The sequence below is a fragment of the Corvus kubaryi genome, unplaced genomic scaffold (assembly GCF_017639235.1).
Source record: "Corvus kubaryi isolate FWS band 111438036 unplaced genomic scaffold, C.kubaryi_AGA036_p1.0 71, whole genome shotgun sequence".
Classification (NCBI taxonomy): Eukaryota; Metazoa; Chordata; class Aves; order Passeriformes; family Corvidae; genus Corvus; species Corvus kubaryi.
The window spans coordinates 13,353,558-13,373,883 of record NW_024582059.1 but is presented as its reverse complement, the minus strand read 5'-3'; the positions used below and the strand labels follow the sequence as shown (position 1 = coordinate 13,373,883).

Sequence of the window (20,326 nt, the reverse complement as noted above, 5' to 3'; positions counted from 1 at the left end):
CATGTGAAAGGAAAATTAGCTAATAATTTCAGGTTTTATCCCTCAGGATTACTTCACAGTGCATATTTTTCCACATTTCTATTGTGCCATGAATCTTTATCCTGTGCCTTCTGCAGAGACTTCTTTTTTTCCTCCCACAGAGGCTGCCAGGTTCCTGCTCTCTGAGGGGTCACAGGTTGCGGGGGGATCCACAGAAACAGGAAACCAGGCTTCCTCAGTCAGTTTTGAAACACCAAAACCTGTTTCCTTTCTACAGAAATAAAACCTGTCAGGGCATCCTCTGGGTAGGCTCACTATCTGAGCAGCAGCCCAGGAGGAGGGAGAAACTACAGGATTTCTTGTTTAGGAAATAAATGTGAGATAACTTGCAGCATTTGCAAACCATCAGAATGAAAGAGATCATTTTCTTCCTGCTCCTATTGCACTTACAGAGGGGCAGCATTGGATTTAACATTCCAGGAAAATTCTGGACCACAGGACAAGGTGATGAAACCCAGACAAGTCACTCAGACTCGACTCCATCTTCGACCACAATTAGGGGGTCACCCCATTCTGAAATCCAAGAAGCCAAAGTGAATGCCTCACAGGGACCTCCTTTTGCATCTTCAGACGAGACACTGGGAATGAAAGCAGCAAAGAAAACTTCCAGTACCACAGTATCTACCCCTGCAAGTCAGTCAAATGGACACAGTGATGATGACTCTGGCAAAGACAAGATGGGAAGCTCATCTCACAGCAAAGGGACAGCCCTACAAAGCACTGCTAGAGAGATCCCTCTCCTTCAAGGGGTCACTACAAGCCTGGATACAGCTACAGGGAACAGATCTGTCAAGCAGTCCTCTCACAGTGGTGGTATCACCAGGAGCCAGCAGGATGCCAACTCCAAAGCATCCGGCTTTCAAACTACCAGGGGAAAGTAAGTTGCGTATTTTTTCTTGTGTCCTGTGCACTGCTTATTTTCCTGTTTCCAGTGTCATAATTGACAAAATTCCTAGCAATTTCAGTAAAATTATTTTTTTACCTTAAAAAGGACCATCTAAAACAAGCAAGGGAGCAAAATGGCAGCATTTACTCAGGCAAAACAATTGTAACATTTCTAACAGTGTAAATGCTGCAATGTTTTATTCCTCAGGGTAGTTATCTCAAAATCAACTGGAGAATCATTGTCAAATATGGGTAGGAAAGAACTACAATAGATGACGCCCTGCTTTATGCACAGTAAACTACTGCTGAATATTTTTTTCTTCTTTCTTTTTTTGTGGGTAAAAGAAATTGAAGATGCACTATCTCATTTGGAATCTATTAAAAAAATATTGTGTTTGTAAACTTCTCCACTAAATTGAAAATACAAGCAATTAAATGTACAAAATGCATCAATGTCTGACAATTAGAAACATCCTATTCTCTGATAAAAACTTATGAAAAGTGGTGTTGCAGGTGAATGTGCATTCAGAACTCTATAACTTAATACACAATAGCTGTGTATAACAGAGTATATCAAACTGTACTGTCTGTTTTTATAGCTCTGGAACACTCAATTATTTTCTTTGTTCCCCAATGTCTTCATTTCTCAATGGGGATATTAACACTGACTTTGCAGATATTGCAAGTTTCCCTTAATTGCTGATATATAGTCAGATCCTGGTAGAAAATGAAAGACACAAAGTGTTGGTTGTTTTCCATAGCATTTATGGAGAGTGGGCTTTCAGAATATAGATTTCTTCTTCTGATAGTACTTTCCCAAATGTTAGCATCCAACTTCATGCAAAAGAGAATAAATCATCACTACTATGATCATCTTGCTGTGTGTGGCTGGGAGCTAATATACCTTTAACTGAAGGAAAAGATTCCCATTGACCTGAGCAAGTTTTTGATGATGCATAAGGGAAAGGATGCACAAGGACCCAAAGGAAAGGAGTCCTTTGCCTCTGCTTGGAAGAGAGAGCCCAGCAGAGGAGCTGTGTTTCCCAGACACCTTTCTGAAAGTCGTCTGTTACACCGCCTTACCACAGTGTTTGGCAGAGTATCTGAGTTCACCTGAGTTAAATGAGTTCTCTTTTAACATGAGTACTGGTAGCTACATCTCCATTAAAATAAATCCTAATACATGCTAACCTTGGTCTTTAGCTTTCACAGCTTTCTTCAAGAACAGTATTCCAATTAAATTAATCTTCAGAAAAACTCTGTGAATCAGCAGGTATTCTTTCTACCTTTTACACAAAAATTAGTCTCTGGTGAAGATGGTCACATATTTTATTTATCATAATGACATGTGGTTGTAGCTGCAGAGAGGCAAAATAAGCAAATCTTGTATTTGCCAGGACCTAATTTCATGAGTGGTCGAGGAGCAACCTGCTGTGCAACATGCATATTTGAGCCCACTGAGCCAGTTAGCAGCAAAGCCAGGACTGCATACCAAATTTACAGGAATGGGTAGCAGCATGAAACCCCAGCATAAAACAGAATGCTGGATCCCCACTCTTTCTCAAACTGCTGAGCTACATACCCTCTCCCTGTCTAGCAGATATCTAGGTGTGGCTCAGTCCTTTTCACAGGAAGATTCTTGTGCTACAAGGCTTGTCTTCCCCCTGTATACAAGTGTTTTTGCAATCAGCTGTGGTGTTTTGAACTTTCCTTCCACTTTTGCTGTGACCTGGACCATGACTTAAGTCACTTCACTGTTCCATCTTTCTTTACGTAGGAATCAGACCTGGATGAATAATAAACTTGCTTGTGACTCTTTTTTTTTTTCAGCAAAGGCATGAGAAAATGCCAAGTCTTGTGTGCTCACTGTTACCAACCACTGCTGTGAAACACCTGAATAGATACTGCTGGGAAAATATGCGTAAGAACACAAAAAGTTTTATTTATTAAGTGCAGGTGCCATCAATTATGCCCTAAATAATTTCTAGCATATAATTTCCTTCTTTTTTTCAATATTTATCACAAATAAAGTGAAAGACATACTCTAAGATCCAATAAAGACATGCATCTTTCTTCAAGGTTTTACTCATTTGAAGCCTGAGCACAGCATGACTCAGTAACAGATTCCACAGTTGTAAAGCATGAGGAAATGTGGAAGAACTATTTGCTTTTTGAATTTACTTTGAATTAAAGCACCTCTTTGGTTATAGACTGTATTCCAACCGAATTTTTGAGTGACCTTGTAGGATCTGCATGGCTCTGTAATCCTTTATGGCAACCCATTGTGCTAACATATGTGCAGAGATGCTGACATTAGGAGGCTCCGTATAGAAGGAACAATAGGGAGAGATCTGTGAGAGACAAGAGGAAGGAAAACAAATAAGAATGAGCATTTATTTTAAAACATATTTATAATTTTAAAAATACCAGTACATACACTTTATTAGAGAGTCTGCAAGGCTGTCAGATTACCCACAAGGTACAATACGTGCCCATTGTACAAACTTACTTATCCAAATACCCCTTTCTGAAGGAGGTTATGTGCCTTAATGGCTTACAAAGATAATTCCCTTGCTATCTCTACCCTAGGTTATGTGAGGACAATATTATGTACTCACATCTAATCAAATGCATGCTAGAACTAGGTTAGGCTTTGAGCCTCTATTACATCCTGATGTGGTATTATAAGGGCTAAATATTGGGCATATCCTTTTCTCTAAAAACACTAAACCCTTCCTTATTCTTCACTGGCAGAAAAATGCAATTAAATTCTGTTCCTTCACATTGGAACAATTTTATAATTAACCTTAGAATAGGTACAGGAGAACACAATTTGTCACTGTCTGCTCTCAGACCATTTCAGAAGAATGTTTTCTGTGGTGAGGTATTCCCCCTTCTGGCAGGGTCTGCATCCAAGCTTTCACAAGGATAAGAAAACTTCATAGGAGCTCATCTGGAATGGCCTGAGCTGAAGGAGAATTCCTTTCTTCACTCCTAGTAATGACTTTGGCTTTAGCTGTGAAATGTAAAACTTAATGTCTCTACAAATATGCTTTTTTTTCTTTTTTATTTCTACTTATCTTCAAAGTTTTATGGAGTCCATACCAATGAATAAAGAAATACTGGAAAACTAGGGAGAGAATTTTTCCAATATTCAGTGACACTAAATCTGAGTATCAATTTGGTGTCAAAGAAGAAAATTTATGATACATTCTTTTCAATTGAGTTAATTTGAGGTACATGTTTTTCAGCCTGTGGAGAGAGACAGTTGCAGTACTTCACTGTGTAAAGCAGCTTAAACAACAGTGGTGCAATGGAGTAAATCTCAGGTGCAGTCCTGAGACCAGCACGCTCATCTTTTCGTTCTGAACCTTATTTTATTAATTACTGTGCAAGGCAGCCCCTGAATACATGAGACCTTCATTCAGGCTGTAAATTAAGCACAGTATCCCCACATGGCTGGGTGGCTCTACATTACTCTCTTCTCTTATTATGTGTATATTACACCTTTTCCAGTTATCATGAAACCACTGAGGGTCTTTACAGACTTCCTCTAGCATTACCTTGGGTAGTGGTGAGGTGACAGTATTTTATTACTAAGCACAGAAGGGTTTAATAGAGTCAGCACCAGGGACAGATTTGCTTAGCTGTCACATGTTATAGGAGTGCTGAAATATTTCATTCTCGCGACCAAACGTCTGCATTTCTCCCTGGAAATTGCTTTTGCCTATATCAGCTTGGTAGAAATCTAGTGTACTGACAAATTAAAATGAATGGTTGAGATCAGCAGATGGCTCAGATACATAAGACACATAGAAATCTGATTTAACTGCCTAGTTAATGGAAGGTTCACAGTCTCTTTTCATCATGTCACTTTTTAATGGAGCAGAGACAAAAATTCTTGAATTGATTTCCTAAGATTTTGCATCACTGTGCATTTCCAAAAAATACAGTCACACATGGCTTAAGTTTCTGCCTCACTAGGTATATTCACTATGACCTGGAAGGAGGAAGATCTTACACTGGCCTGAGGTTGCCTTGGCAGCTGTGTCAGGGTGTGTTTGACAACCTTTGTCCCCATAATGTTGTACCACAGCTATGCAGATCCTTGCAATAAGTCACTCGTGTCCAGCAGCACCTTGAATGTATTTCTGATGCTCAGCTGTAAGCTCACTGTCCAATCTTCCTACACAGGCTAAACTCAGTGTTACTCCCATAGCAGTCCCAAAGACCATGGCAAATGGCAACGGTGGCTGGTAGGGTCATGACAGACTGTTTTCAGCAGCACAGGAAACATAGCACAGGAAAAAAAATCACTTCTTCACCAAGGTTGTTTTTGAGACACAAAGCATTTAGCCTCCTCAGGGTCTCATTGTTTAGTTTTTCTGTGATCAGGTAAGGCACCACTATACAGATGATTTCTGGGTTTTTTTTCAGGGTGGTAAGGAAGGTTTCTGTTTGTCTAATTACACTAACTATTGCATTAATGCTCATGCTTATCTTGCTCTTGTTCTTTGTTTCATCTGCCATGGGAACAGCAGGAAGGATTAGGAACAGACTCTTTTCCATCCCTACAGTGTCCCTTCACCCCTCCGAATAGATTAGAATTACTGTACCAAACTGGACACAGGATTTACCTCCTAGCCCCTGCAAATACTCAACTCTTTGCAGCATTTCATTTAAGGTACACCAGAAACATCTGCCCAGGTATGCACACAAAACAGGCATTCTTATAAATCTGAATAAAATTAACATTTTAGAGAACTGACACTAATTCTAGAATAGACTTGGCAAGGAAGAGGACAGCAGCAAAGTGTCCCCGTATGTGTTCCAAAGGCATTATTGTGTTGCCAGTTAGAGAATGTGAGTGTTTCAAATGTCAATTTTTCTGCCAAATCTCAGAGCATCTATTCTGTATCACATTCCTGGTAAGCAATACCATTGGTCATGAGGAAAAGCCTGTGGAAAAAAATCACCTTGAATTTCATGGACTTTGGCTCAGATCCTTTCTGTTCAAGAGCCACGTAAGATCAGTCAGGGACAGAATAAAGATATGTATCTGTATGATAAAGCGACAAATCAGGTACAAAGAAACTGGCAAGGTGGTTAATCATTTAATGAAGGAAAAGAGGAAAAGAAGAGCTGCCCAAAACAACACTATAAGCAAGGACAAATTCACCCCTGAAACTGCAAGGGATCTTATTTTTCATATTTTCATTTGGTCACTTACAAAGTCTTTTTTGTGCTGGTATTTCCCAAAGTGGAGAAGCCGTCACTGACACACTGCAATCTCCTTCTCTGTAGATCACAAAAGCACTAAAAAAGCAGTGAAAACCAATACCACTGAAGGTTACCTGAAAAGCACTGACAGTAAACTAGACCAGAACTATCATAATGAATTTTGTACTCTGGGTCAATTAGAAGATGGAAAATAAATTTCTATTCCAGAAGTAAAAAAGCAGAATTCAGACCTTTTTAAAGAACAGTTTGTCTGCATTTTCAGTTGTGTTTTACTGGATAATTCTCGAAGGTTTGAGATTAATGATATCTTCTCCAAAGTCTAAATTCTACCTTGAAAAGTTTGATTGTGTTAAAGGGCTCTGAACACGGAGTGCAAGATCATGTATCAAAGAGGTGATCTGATTTGCAACAAGAGAACATTTTAAATGCTAAAACAGATTGGTGAAATAATAAGTGGAAAGGGTGAATTAATTTTTGCAGCAAGAGGGAGGACAAAGAGTAAATAAAAATTTGGATGAAATAAAGAGGCTGTTGCAGTCCAAGGTTTCAGCACTGTAATACAAAAAAAGGAAATGAATGATGAGAGCAGAATTTGTGTTTTGTAACAGACAGAACAAAATGTCAGGACACTGAGTCCTGAAAAAAATCATTAAATAAATCTTTGACACCTAATGCTCTAGTCAGTGTCAACAAGTCAGCTGTTTCTCAGAGATAAAAACATATCCTATAACATATTTTACTATCACATACTATATTATATGTCACATGCACTTTTTAGTTTCTTCCATTCCAACCAGCTTGTAAAACACATTTTCCAATTTGATTTGTTTATGGTCAGTCCCTAGTGAGTACTGAATTTTTATTGCAGCTGAGATTCATACATTTCAGGGCACTGAACCTAAAGAATTAACTAGTTTTAGTTCAAGTTTATAATTTCTCTTTGAAATAGAGCTTATATTTTTGAGAGATGACCAACATTCACGTAAAGATATAGAATTTACCATATGACGGTGAGACGCCTCTGTAGTCACCTAGTGGAACTCAAAGGAAGTTGCTAAAACCAGTCTCCCATGCAATAGCAAAAAAGAGCTTTGTGAGGGTGCTTGCTATCCTTATAATCTGAGTGTTTGCACTGTGTCAATCAACATTATCTCTCCTCATCCAAACTTGGAAGGCTGTTTAAAGCAAATTTATCTCCTGGCTCTAGATGCTTGTAGCATCTTTCTACAACCCCTTTTGCTCAGATGTAAAGGATAATATAAAATTAAAACTGTTGTATAATCAAGATGAGTATTTCATTAACTATTCTGTGAAACACAAATAAGCTGCATACAACATGAATGAGGCACAACCACTAAGATGGGCATGGACTTTGACAATGGCTCCAGCTCTGGGTCCTTTTGTATTCTGTCAGCAAGACAATAATCTTATTTTCATGATTCAGTGGTATTCAGCTGGGCTGATTCAATAGCATTTCTATTAAAAGCCAGGTAATCTAATTTACTCACAGACAAAAATAAGTCATTTTCAGATACGATATGAAGGGGGCATAACTGATTCTATACCCTTTGTGGTCTGATTAGCACTGGTGTTCCTGTGGGGTGGCTTTAGGACCACTTGCAAGGATCTGTAAGCAATCCCGCACAGGCGTTGCCGGCAGTTTTTGTGAAGTTTGCTTTTTTTCTCATCAATGCACCCAAGGAACACTTTACAGTGGAAATGTGCTGTGGAAGGGGGACTGCAGGGACCTCAAAACCCCCGTGATTTTTGGTATTGGTGTAAATAGCACTTCTTTGTTCAGCAGCATCGGGTGCCCCAGCGGCGGCACCTCCGCGGGCTGCGGCCGCCCCCTGCCAGCCGTGCCGGGCACTGCCGCGCCCCGCGCCGCCGGGGAGGCTCGGGTAAGGCCGAGCCTGAGCCCGGCTCATGGCGAGTTAGGAGAGGGTTTTACAGTGCAAAGACGGGTTTAAGGGCTCTTGAGTGTCCCCCGAACCAGGAGGCAGGATCCCAGAAGCTAAAGACAGGCTTAAAGGCAGCGCCGGGGGGCCACTGATGGGTGTAGACCCTTTGTTCCAGCCGCCGGGGCAGGCTCCGGGGCCAGTTATCTGCTCAGGACTTGGAACTGGGAATGGCCCTAAGGCCCAGGAAACTCAGGCTGCCAAGCAGACGTGCTCACAGGTTCCAGCAGAAGCAGATGCTGCTCTTCCTACCGTGCTACTCGGTGTAGGTGCTTCCTCACCCCTGAGGGTGGGATGTCACATTCGGGTACAGCCAAAGCACACGGAGTGCAGAGCTGGGCTAGCAGCATTTTGATTTAAGCTGGAAATAATGCAGCGAATACCACATCAAGGAGGCTGCTTCAAAGGCCTGAGGACTCTCCCACACATTGCCACCACTGCACGTTCCTAGCCAAGACATGCTAGAGGGGGATGAAATCTGTCACTTGGGCTTTATGCCAGCTGGGAACTTGTACTGCTCTTTCCAGGCTGGATTTCTGTTGTATATTGTGAGGATTTTGTTTTGTTTTTAAATACAGCTTTCCTGATTGAAATCAAGCTCAATGCAAAAGAGACGCTAGGCTCCTCCAGCTCTCAACAAAATCTGCATGTTAGAAGCCTGTGTTGATGATCTGGAATAAATTATTCCAGGGAGGGTAAAGAGGATTTTCAGGTTTGAAGTCCTGTTATGCAAATCAGTTGTCTTCTGTTCTGCCTTTGCATTAACACAGCCTGTCATAATTCTTCCGCCACGCTTCATCTTCTATTTCCAAATCTACATTTTTTCCGACAATTTGATTTCAAAATTATATTTACATTTTTAACGTCTCTTAATGAGCTTATTTCATTGGTAGCGTAAACCTAATTATGAGTCACACCAGGGGCTCTTTTGCTGTGAATATTTCCTCCAATTTAGCCTGATCAAAGATTGCTGGGCCATGTGAGAACCACAGCTTCAGACATTGCACTCACGTACATTAAGAATGAGTTAAGTATTTTAAATGGAAACAATCTGCTCAAGTTAGTAAAATTTTTGGTGGAGACCAGAGGCTGAGTTCAGACTGTCTTTAAAATTCAAGAATAGCCCTTAACATTTGGGGTGTATTGTAACATTTTTTTCCTTTGGAAGGCGTCTCCAAATGGGGAAGTTCCAATAGCTGCTCCTCAAAGCTAGACACCCTCAATAATAATAATAATAGTAATAATAATAATGGGATTTACAGTATGAATTTTTAAAAGGTTTTAAGTGGGGGCTAGGGTTGTTTGGTTTTTTAACTGAAATCTATATTCCAGTGCTTTCATGTCTTTTGCTATTTTTCTTTATGCCTGTTTTCATTCTCTTATCTTTTCATTGGCCATGTTTGCTTAACTGTAAAATGGCTCTCAGTGACTAAAATGCATACCCCAAATATGTGCACTGCAGAAAAGGGTGTCAATGACAATATTGCTGTACATCTTCTGCTTAATCCCTTTCTCTGGTGAGCTGTCAGATCTGCATGCAAAGGTAAAGCGCAGGCTACGGAGCCACAGGCTCAAGTCCTAACCTCACCCCTGCCTCGCTGTAGCCCAGATTTTAAAATCTTGCCCCTATATTTGACTTTTTTATTTGCAGAGGTGGTATGCTTAGCACCCAGCTGCCCAAGGCGTTAGCTCCTCACTTCCCAGATGGCTAATGTGCAACAGGAAAGGAGATGTGGTACTGCGTAACAGCTAGAGATGGCATTATTGCTTCAGAGGTTTTCTGAGCAGACTTTATATGCCATCAGTTAATTGCTGAGAATTATTTAGGAATTTAGATGTTTACATTCTCTATACTTAGTTTAAATCATAAGCAAATCCCCATGATTAGTCAGAGCTCCTCCTGAATAGATCGGTGTCAGTCTGGCCCAGAATCACTTCCTGCATCTGTTAAGAAATATTTAGTATCCCATTCATATGCTCAGAGATTATTATTTTTTTAATCTCTGTGCTGCACTTCAAAGAAAAAAAATACATTTTTTAATCTTGGGTATGGATTTGCAGAACCCTCACCACAGATATGAAAGGGAAGAGATTTCATGCCTGTACTGAGAAAGAAGCTCAGTGATAGTGCCCTAGGCAGCATAACGAGCCTTGATGGTCCTAAGCAACCTCACCTGTAGCCTCCACCCACGCCCCTGGGCTGGGACTCCACTTAAGCCCAGGCTGGAGATTGTATTGCTTTCCTTATGGGGGTGCTTGTCTCTAGCAGACCTCTTGGACCTGGCTCCTCAAGTGGTCCCTGCTGGGCTGCTCCTTGACTTGTTCCTGCCACCCCACTGCTGCCTGCAGGTTCCTGGTGCTGTGGTACCTCTGCTGCTGGTGAGGTCAGTGCCTGGCTTGTGTGGTTGGCTCTCCCCTTTTGATAGGGAGAAATCCCACTCATGCTGCTCCCTGATGCTCAGTGAGGAAGCCCCCTGGAAGAGCTGTTTTCCTGGCAGTGCTTCCAAGGGCCACAAGTGCCCTGCTGTGTCTGGCTCACACTGAACTCTTGGCAAGAGAAGATGCCTGTCCTCTCTTGCTGCTGCAGAAGTGTGCCAGGAGAGAGGCAGCTACAGGCTCGCTCTCTGGCTTACTGCTGCTGGCACTTAACTCAAATATCATTATTACTTGGTTAGTCCTGCCAGCCTCTGTGGTACACGAGACTGTGAAGGGCCCGCATGCCCCACCCGGAGGGGTGGGTAAGTGACTTCACCGTTCCTCTACAAAACTTGTAGGACTTAAATTTCCTCTCGTTTTTGCCAATTTTATGTGTCTCAAACTTGCATATAGTTGCTCCTGACTTTCCCAGAGGAAGTGAGTGGAGTACCTAATCTTTATGCTCATTCTTGATAGCTGCATTTAGCTTTTAGCAAATATTTATTCATGGAGTTTCTAATTAATACACAGAGATAAAAGGCAGTAACTAAAGGAGTGAGAAAATAAAGGAAGCATTAAAAAAAGCACAGCTTTTTTATAACTAATTAAGAAGAAATACTGTCTTACTGAAAATTCTCAAGGAAGTGGAGAGTGAGTGAGCAAAATCAGATCAAAAGCACTCAATAAAAGCCCATTTTATAGGAAGAACATTATTCCTCAAATAAACAATGTGTGTTGTGAAAGGGAGCACAGCAATATTGGCAGTAGAGATATCACGAGGTTCAATCTGTTGGTTTTAGCATCTTTATAGCTTAGCCTGCTTTTTTCTCAGGAATCACTTTCCTAGTACAGCACTACTGAGCTTAATGTGCATACACTGGTAGGATCTCAGTAGACAAAAGCAATCACTTGAGGATAGATGCTGATACTGTTTTGTGTTTTGTGCTGTTGTTCATGTTTGAAGCAGTGTAAATCCGTATTAATGCCACTTAAGTGAATGGAACTAATCTGGTCTTAATTGTATTTTGATTTCCACTGTAAGGAGCCCATAGCAAGATACTGGTTTCTGGGGTAAATAACCCTTACTGAATTATGAAACATGAACAGAGCTACTACAACTGGAAGAAAATGTTAACAGCAAAACACAACACAGGAAGATGAACTTTAAGCTTTCATATGCAAATATTTTTTGGAAGTACTTGCAGCTCCACCAGTCCTTCAACTGAAACAATGTCTAGTCACTAACTTGCCAACTCAAAAATTAAGTATGTTTCAGCATGGACAAGGCAATAACATATGATCCTGAGAAAGGCTGTGCTAAGTTAAGGATGAAAGAAAAAAGTCAGTACTAGGCCAAAGAGACATTTGTTCCACCAGCAGAAAAGCAATAATACTTTCTTCAGGATGCCTTCAAGTCTGCAGCTGGGAGACTTCCTGAGACAGAGGTTATAGTGGCAATGATTTTTTAAAAAACCAAACTGATAATACCATAATGGCATGTTTTTTCATGAAATAATTTTACTGCTTTTTAAATCTGTTTTGACTTCCAAATTTGGCACAGTCTATAGCTATGGAAATGCTGCCCTGGTCTTTGGTTTTAAACCTGTTTTGTTGCCTACTTATCATAACAAGACTAAGCGAATAATGAATGTCATGACTTCTTATCCCTTCTGCTTTTCTTCTATTTGAATCTTGGGGTTTTTGCACCTCTCTTGAGGGTATAGGACCAAACCTGAATTCTCTGTTCAAACTGGCTATCTACTTGTATACAGCAACAAAGAGTTGATGTGCTGAAACAGTGGTGATTCCTGTTTGTTCTTTAGTCCTTCCCTGATAATGTCAAGTATTTGATTACCTAGCTTCGTTAATGCAAAACAAGAAATTGGCCTATTCAGAGAGCCATTAACAATGACTCCAAGATTATTTTTTCCACTGATGAAATCTACTGTACGTAGTGATACTATCTCTATAAGCCTGTCGTTGTGACTGATTCTGCATTGCAAGACCCTTTTCTGACACCTACTTAATTGGACATTCAGTATCATGAGACTTCTGCAGTTCTTCAAGTTCAGCTTTGTTTACTACACAAAATGATTTTGTATAATTCTGTATAACCCTGCCATCCCCCTATTTACTGACTTCCCCCCTAGTTAGTGAATATAGTGCCTATTACAGATTAATGTGGGATTGTGTTGATAAAGTGCTTCTTGAGAAAGCAAACTAGTCTTTCATCTTTCTGATTTAATGCCTTATTTGTCTATAACAGGATCTATTTTCTTGCTATGTGATAGACTGCTTCCCCCTCCAATATCTTTTGTTGAGAGACCTTGCCAAAAGCCTCTGAAAATCACACCCTTATCTACCTGCTTCTGATTCAAGGAATACCAATAGATCTCTGTGGTGTAATTTCCCTGTATGAATCTGTCCTGAGCTATTATTTAGATTATAATTTTGACTTAATTCTATTCTCTACTGTAGCAAAGTTCCAAAGTCTGATTTACCAGTTTGCATTTGCTTGCAACCTCCTTAGAAACCTTTAAGAAAACCCCAGCAAACCTGCTCTTGCACTCACCAACTCCAGCCCCCTGGGCTGCAGTGATCTAGAGTTTGATCATTTTGTATGTGACTGCCTTCTCTGGATGGGCATCGAGAGGCACAGGCAAGTGTGGAGCCCTGCTGTGTATTTGCTGTGTGTGGCTTTGACCTCACAGTACACTGGAAAACAAAGTCTGTACTCACACTATTGCTGGGGAAACAAGAAGCACTAGAAATGGCTGTCCATGAAGTGAAAGCTGTGGATGATTAAAAACCTTACTAAACATTCCTTTGAATTCTGGATAAACAGTTTCTGTAGTCTGAAATGTAGGTGTACTTTAAGACCTGTCATTACTGAAGTCTAGAAGAGCTTCTTTGTACTTGGATCTCCACTGACATTTACAAATTAAAATTTAGATTTGCAGTATGAATGTATGTAGAGATGGAGAAATTATCATCTGTTTCCTTTGCTGAAGCACAAAGACTAAGTGATTTCCTGAGACAACATTGGCAGTTGGAGAGAAACAAATGTAATTTTCATAACTTACTCCTGTTTGTCATTTATGGGTGCAACTTTCACAGTTAAGTGTCATATATTATCATATAGTGGAAAATGTTGATTGTACTTTTAATCATATTTACCTTCTCTATCTTACAGAAACTGGTGTGCTTATGTCCATACCAGACTTGTACCTACAGTTGTGGTGGACAACCTGGAAACCTTCTCATCAGGCAGAGCAAAGCCTTGCACTTGGCACATTGGATCCTGTGCTCAGAGGTACGGAGAGCTGGGAAGAAAGAGGACTTGAAAGTACTTTAATTACCATCCAATGCACAATTAATGTGCATATAACTTTAAAAATTAAAAGGGAAACAGGAGAGAGAAGCTTAGCATGTCTCCAGGGCTCATCATCACATGACCCTATAGCTTGTAGAAAGCTCATGGCCTGTTCCTATAGCAAGTCTAAGTGCTCGTGACTGGGCATGTCCCCACTCTGGCACCCTCCAATCAGTTCAAAGTCTTGGAGTCAGAGAGATGCACAAGTACAAAGGTTTAAAGCATGTGCATGGAAGAAAATCCTTTCTGTGCAATTTTCCAAGCCTGTGCTCTGTTGGAGCAAAAGGCTTCCCCTGAGAGGCACAAATATTTTTGTTATTATCTCTCTGCTGAGTGCTTATTTCTGGCACAGCTTTGGTCAGGCAGTGAACCTAGACAAGTAATTGGCCTGGATGGAACTTGTAAATAATACCTCTAAAACATATTCAGATTGTCCTTTGTGGTTTGGGTGCCTCCTTGTGTTCTCCAAATGTTAGATTGCAGTCAGAAATGAAATTGGAATTTAATGCATGAGTTTGGAAAATGGCAAACTGAAACAGCACCAACAAAAATATTACAATCTCCAGATTGTAATGTATTTTTCCCTCGACAAATTTCAGAAGCCTCTTAGAAGTCAGTTTGACTGTTCTGAGAATTGTCCTCTAGGTGGTATGGCAGAACACGCTTAAAGCTTAGAGTTGAAAGTGGGAATAGAGCTTCCTTAGCATTTGGTGACTCTGAAATGCAGTCGACTGCATTGCAAAACTGTGGAGCGGACCCTGTGGTTGAAATGTTGCCAGCTGTGTTATTTTGTTTTGATTTTTTCCTAATTCCATCACTTTAGGTCCTTGTGCTGCTTGTATAAACAAGGCTCTACTATATAAATTTCTGGGACTCATTTACATGAATTTTTTTAGTGTGGATTATTTTTGAAATAGCTATTCCTGATTAACTCCTTTCATGGACACTTCATTTTTGTGAGTGGTTTTAGGAATGGATTATGCTAATGCAGAATGAGGTGTTTTTATCATAAGACCATCCATACAGCAAAATAACCGAGAACACTCTTGAATTAAGATCACCTTAATCTTTATTGATTTCTTGCTGCTGAAAAAGACATTTTTTAGAGCCAAAGCTGGTTGGGAACACATGCAAAGCTCCTGCCAGCTGCTATAAGAATTTTATTATATATAATATTGCATCCCTTGCAAAGGGGTGACAAGATTAATTGGGGTGTAAAATATGGTGGCATTTTTTAATGTGTTGGGAGGATATTTTTTTGGTCTGACAGCCTTTAAATTCTTCTCTTTTTCTGGAGTGATTTATACAGGGATTGCGTACAAAACAATTCAGTAACTGTTTTATCATCGTATTTTCTGAGATTTTAGGTGTTCTTCATCTTAGTGTTAACAACTAGCAGTACTGTGTGATATTGTTTTTATTTGAACTTTGTATTTAACATCTTAAAAGAGCAAGGAGACTTGCTGTAGTTTATTCTGTATGCCCTACTGCAGCACGTTTGTTCTAAACTCACTTCTCTGTGAAGTTAAGAAACCTGGGAGAAGTGATGGGGGTAGCCAGGACATGCAGAATGTGTTGGAACACAAATAAAATTGCTGCTGCCTCTGCAGTTGGGTACTGTAACAGTGGTAACTGAGGCCTCACAATTACACAGCCCTGCCCTCCTTTCCCTGAAGTCCAGAGTGGAATTTTTCACACTTTATTGGATTAATGTTTGTATAATCTTGTTTAAAATAATCAGAAGGGAAGGTTTCCAGGGTGCATTAAATGTGTGCTGATGTGGTATAAATTATTGTGAATGCATTTTTCCACCAATTTCAAAGAAAAGGGGCATATGACTATTGTAGTTTTGGCTCACTTTGTTCAATGAGGTAGTTATTAATTGTAATGTCTTCCATAAAAGATTGCAGTATTTGAATCCCGAATAAGATATTCGGGGAAGAAATCTAAATAGACATCAGGTTTCTTTAAAATTCATGTCGATGATCTGAAGGTTGCAATATTAAAGCTCTGATTGCTAATGAAACACCAAACCCTGGTTAGAATTCAGTTTGAATTTCAAGCAGTAATGAAAGAATAAATATGACAAGTGAGATAATGCACTGTAGTTACGCAGGTATCTTACAGCTCCTCTTTGGTTACCTAAAATAGGTTTAAATTGTTCTCATTTCACAGATCCCAGACAACAACACACCAGGCCTACAGAATCAAACATAAAATAGTGACATCCCTGGAGTGGAAGTGCTGTCCTGGGTACAGGGGGCAGAACTGCCAACCCAAAGGTGAGTAGAATTGTAAGGATTTGAAACTATTCAGCAAAAGAAAACAATGAGGTGTGATTTGGGAGCAAATGGCTCTGTTGAAAACCAATACAGTCCTTTCCGTTAATTTAAAACCAGGAAAAATGCACAGTAAACTAAAATGCTTTGGGATGTTGATGCTTCCCTGCATGTGAATTTTCAGAGTGGCTAAGCAAAATGTCCTTTCTTCTCTTCCACTCTAAATAAAGCTCATAAAATCTCCAGCCTTATTTCATTTTGCTAAAATATGGAGTTTGCATTCAGTGCGTCTATGTTTTGACCTTTTAGTTATTGAGTATTGCATTGCTGGGGATATTAAATCCAGGTCCTCTATTGAATATTTGCTGTAATATTCCTCTACAACACTGTTACTCTTTTTCCTTTCAGTTTCAGGCTCTAAGAATGTATTTTGTTTGTGATAAAATAATGTATCAACTTTTTTTTACTTCTCTGAATTTTGTAGGTCTTCTGTTGTTCGTTTCAACAGTGACTGAATTTTTCTAGGTATTGCACATGATCCCTGTGTAACTGTGCCCTTTTTGACAGAACAGCCTTTTACCTCTGCCCTGGTGATCAAACATGTGGCATCATATTGTAGTTTTGTATCTGTATAACAGCTATTTCTTTGCTGCTGGCCTTAAGCAAGCAGTCCTTGAAAAATTAGATATGGCATCAGCATACATGTTTTAAATGAATGAATATTGCAAGAAAGGCCATTAGGTGTGATAGGGAGTTCAATCAGCAGCGGTAAAGTAAAGGGCTATGATTAAAAATTAATGTAGAGGAATGAAGAGAAATCACTGTTGTTCACATCCAGGAGGGAAATTTCAGTGCTGAAGAGCCAGAACCTTGGCAGGCTCCAAGTTCTCCTCTGCACAGCAGAGTGTAGAGTCAGTTATTAACACAGGACATGGTCAGGCAGAAAGGCTGTCCAGTGAGCATGGATCAAGTGTTGTAAAGGTTTCCTTTCAGAAAAAAAACCCAAACATTAGCAAAAATAGATTTAAGAAAATGTAAAGGGTAGTATTGAAGGGGAAGGTCACAGGTGACAAAATTGAAATGGCATCAAAATAACAGGGAAACATTGACCAGGAAGAAAAGCTGTACAACTCAATTTGTAGTGGCATCTGTGTAAAAAATAAGAATAAAGGAAAGTGCTGTCAAGTGTTACAGGAGTGGGTGTTACATCCCCTGGGTTCTGTTTTCAGACTTCTTCTGGCTTGCTGAATAACTTTGGGAAGCCACTTATAATCTGCATAACCAAGTTTACCCAGCTAGAAAATTGAGATGACACTTATCTCACAGGGGCAATGGGATATTTAATTAATTAATGCTTGTAGAACTGCTTAACGAGATTGGGATGAAAGGTGTTATGTCAGAGAAGCTTTTCTTCCCTGCTTCTGGAATCCTGCCTCCCATGAGGAGCAGACCACCAGCACAAGCCCTGCCTGTATTATTCAATTCCCATGAAGGGATGTCGGCTAATGAACTTGAACAGTTGGGAGCCCGATAGCTTTGTCTTCCTGCACTCTGCAACAGCAGGGGAGAGACGCTGAAAGTGCTGAGTGGGGCTCTCCGAGTCACTGAGCCTCCCACTTGGCCTCTCTGTTGTTCAACAACAGAACTGCTACTGAAGGGTTTCTGTGTCAAGGGAACTGGGGTGTTCTGACAATCCTTTAGATCCTGCAAAGGCCCTCTTAGGGTGATGTGGGTTGCTGGTAGAAAATGCTAATTTAAAATGCCTTCTGGTTTAACTTCTCTCTCAGACAGAGTGAAGTCATATGTAACTATTTCAGTCTGATAGTCTAGGCAGAAGGAACCACCAGCACCTGATAGTTATTATTACACATCTGAAAGTCTTATTTGGTAGCCCTGTTGTAACTGCTTGATTACAGATGCTTCCCAAGGTACTGCAGTAGTGAGAGAGCAGGAAGTGATGTGTTCAGATTGCTGTTTCTAGCCTTACCTCCCTTGTGGCAACGCCTGACCAAATTAGCTATGACATGGATCCTATTCCAGCATGGACAATGCAATTTTGTAAGAAAAGTTTTAAGAACGAAAAAACGTAGACGTAATTTCTTTTAAGTCTAATGAGACAGCTCAATATGAACAATTTAACAATTAAAGCATCATCATTTTGACCTGGGAATACAAAATGCTTAACTGGGAGCAAAACCACTAAAACAAAAGCACTTTTAAATTCTGAGCTGCAGACTTCATAGCATATCACTTTTACTGAACACAGCTTTATTTTAACTTTGCGTGTGTAGTAATGAAATCCCAGTTCCCTCATGCACATATGGCCCCTGAACACCAAATTATATGGTTTAGAGCCAGCAGCCGTCTCTGCCACAGCCACTGTCAGCACAGAATTCCCTGGCGTGGCAGTGATGTCATTTCTCCAGCAGATGGCCGTGCAATGTCCCATCCTCTGCGTGGGGTGAGCGGCACACACAAAAGGTGGCAATTCGCCTTGAAACACAGGGAACGGGAGGAAACTACCTCACCCCCCCCTCCGGGAAGCCCCTTCAGCCGCTCCTGCTTCATCAACGATATATTGAGTGAAAAAGACCCAATCTCCATTTTTTAAATATTCCCTGAAATGATTTTGAACGCTGTGTTTAAAAATACATGGGACAATAAATTATACATCTAGGCCAATATATTGGATGATAGACATCTAATGTTACCTTTCTATGTGCATTACCTGTTTTTTTTCTGATACAACTGGAAGAACTCATTGCTCAGGATTTTGTATTGCTGCTTTTTTTTGTTGTTTGTTTTGTTTGTGCTGCTTTGTTTTTGAGAATGGCACCTTTAGGGTGGGTCTAGCTGTCTGATTTAAATTTCGTATTTTATTTTTTTTAGTTTAAAGTGAGAATGGCATAGCTAATTTTTTAAAGGTCTCAAATGTGAGTCATTTGATGGCTATTTCTACCCTAAACAGTATGTGTATTAGATTTTCAGTCTGGTGCTCCCATCACACCTGCTGTTATCCAGCATCTACGATGGGAAATCTCAGCTGTGGGAATAAGGGACACATAGATGTAATCACCATATGATGTCTTGGAGTGATTCCTTTGGAAAAGGTCTGAGCCACGCTGGAAGAATGATGTAGGAGAAGCTATATTACCAGTGACTCCTCTGAATTTGTTTCACAAATGAAAAGGCTCAATTTCTAATGGCACTTGCAAAGTACCTTTCCTATACTGCGATGAAATTTAGTAAGTGTACAATATGTGACTATCTGTGGGTGAGGTTTGTGTGTGTGTGTGTGTGCATTGCTGACTCCAGTCCTTGCTGCTGTCAGAGGCAGTGCAGTTTGGGCTTGCTTCATGGATGGTTTGCTCTGACAGAGATGCTATGTCCTGGGTCTTGCAGCCATCATGTTACCTGAGCAGTTTTAAAGCACTGGTAAAACAAGCACACAGGGATAAATAAACATCCTTAAAACTTTACAAGTGAATAAAATGGTAAGATTTTGGGTATTCTAGATTGTGGAGCTCTGAGTGGGGCAGTTGATTTATCAGGGAGGATGAAAGAAGGTGGATAATATATATTAAAAAAAAGTGGTGTCCATAGCACCAAGAGTGTCAGTGAATGCATTTAGAGTAACAGAAAGATCAGTAAATGAAAGAATAAAAGGACATTGATCAGCTGGTCATTATCACAGGCAAGTAACATACTCCCTTGTCACAGATTGTACCATCATGTCACCACCTGATAAATCCTGTGTAATGACATGGGCTGAATGCAAGAATTTAGCTTCTGTCAGTAACCTTGACACAGAAAGATAACAGAAGCTGTTGAAATTATAACTATTTGAGGATTTTGTATTTCTTATCAGCCAATTTCAATAGATTCTATCAAACTGTCCATATGTTAATTTCCTCTGAGTTCCTATCCTAATTTTACAACACCCTTAAACACCTTATATCCTTCTAATTGTGGTCTATTTATCTTCAAATGAGCTATGTGAAACATGGAACTCCTTGATTCAGCGTTTTAATCTGTTTCCCTGGAAACTTGTGTTATGGCTAAACTAGATTTTAATATTTGAACTGTAAAATAATGTCACTATACTCAAGTTATTCTGCTTGTACTGTACTAAAGAC

At 40.0% G+C, this 20,326-nt stretch overlaps 1 protein-coding gene across 2 annotated transcripts in view; it reads left to right on the top strand.

The window, feature by feature from the left end:
- The first annotated feature begins 302 nt into the window (after positions 1 to 302).
- MMRN1 (multimerin 1) overlaps positions 303 to 20,326 on the top strand; it is a 39,927-nt gene continuing 19,903 nt past the window's right edge. The window contains exons 1-3 of one of the 2 annotated variants that reach the window (XM_042049899.1): positions 303 to 916; positions 13,732 to 13,851; positions 16,087 to 16,193. In XM_042049899.1, coding sequence (XP_041905833.1) covers positions 390 to 916; positions 13,732 to 13,851; positions 16,087 to 16,193 — 754 coding nt within the window. In that variant the 5' untranslated portion in view covers positions 303 to 389. Of the gene's footprint in view, positions 921 to 13,731; positions 13,852 to 16,086; positions 16,194 to 20,326 lie in introns of both variants that reach the window. The other variant, XM_042049900.1, reaches the window with a different exon arrangement.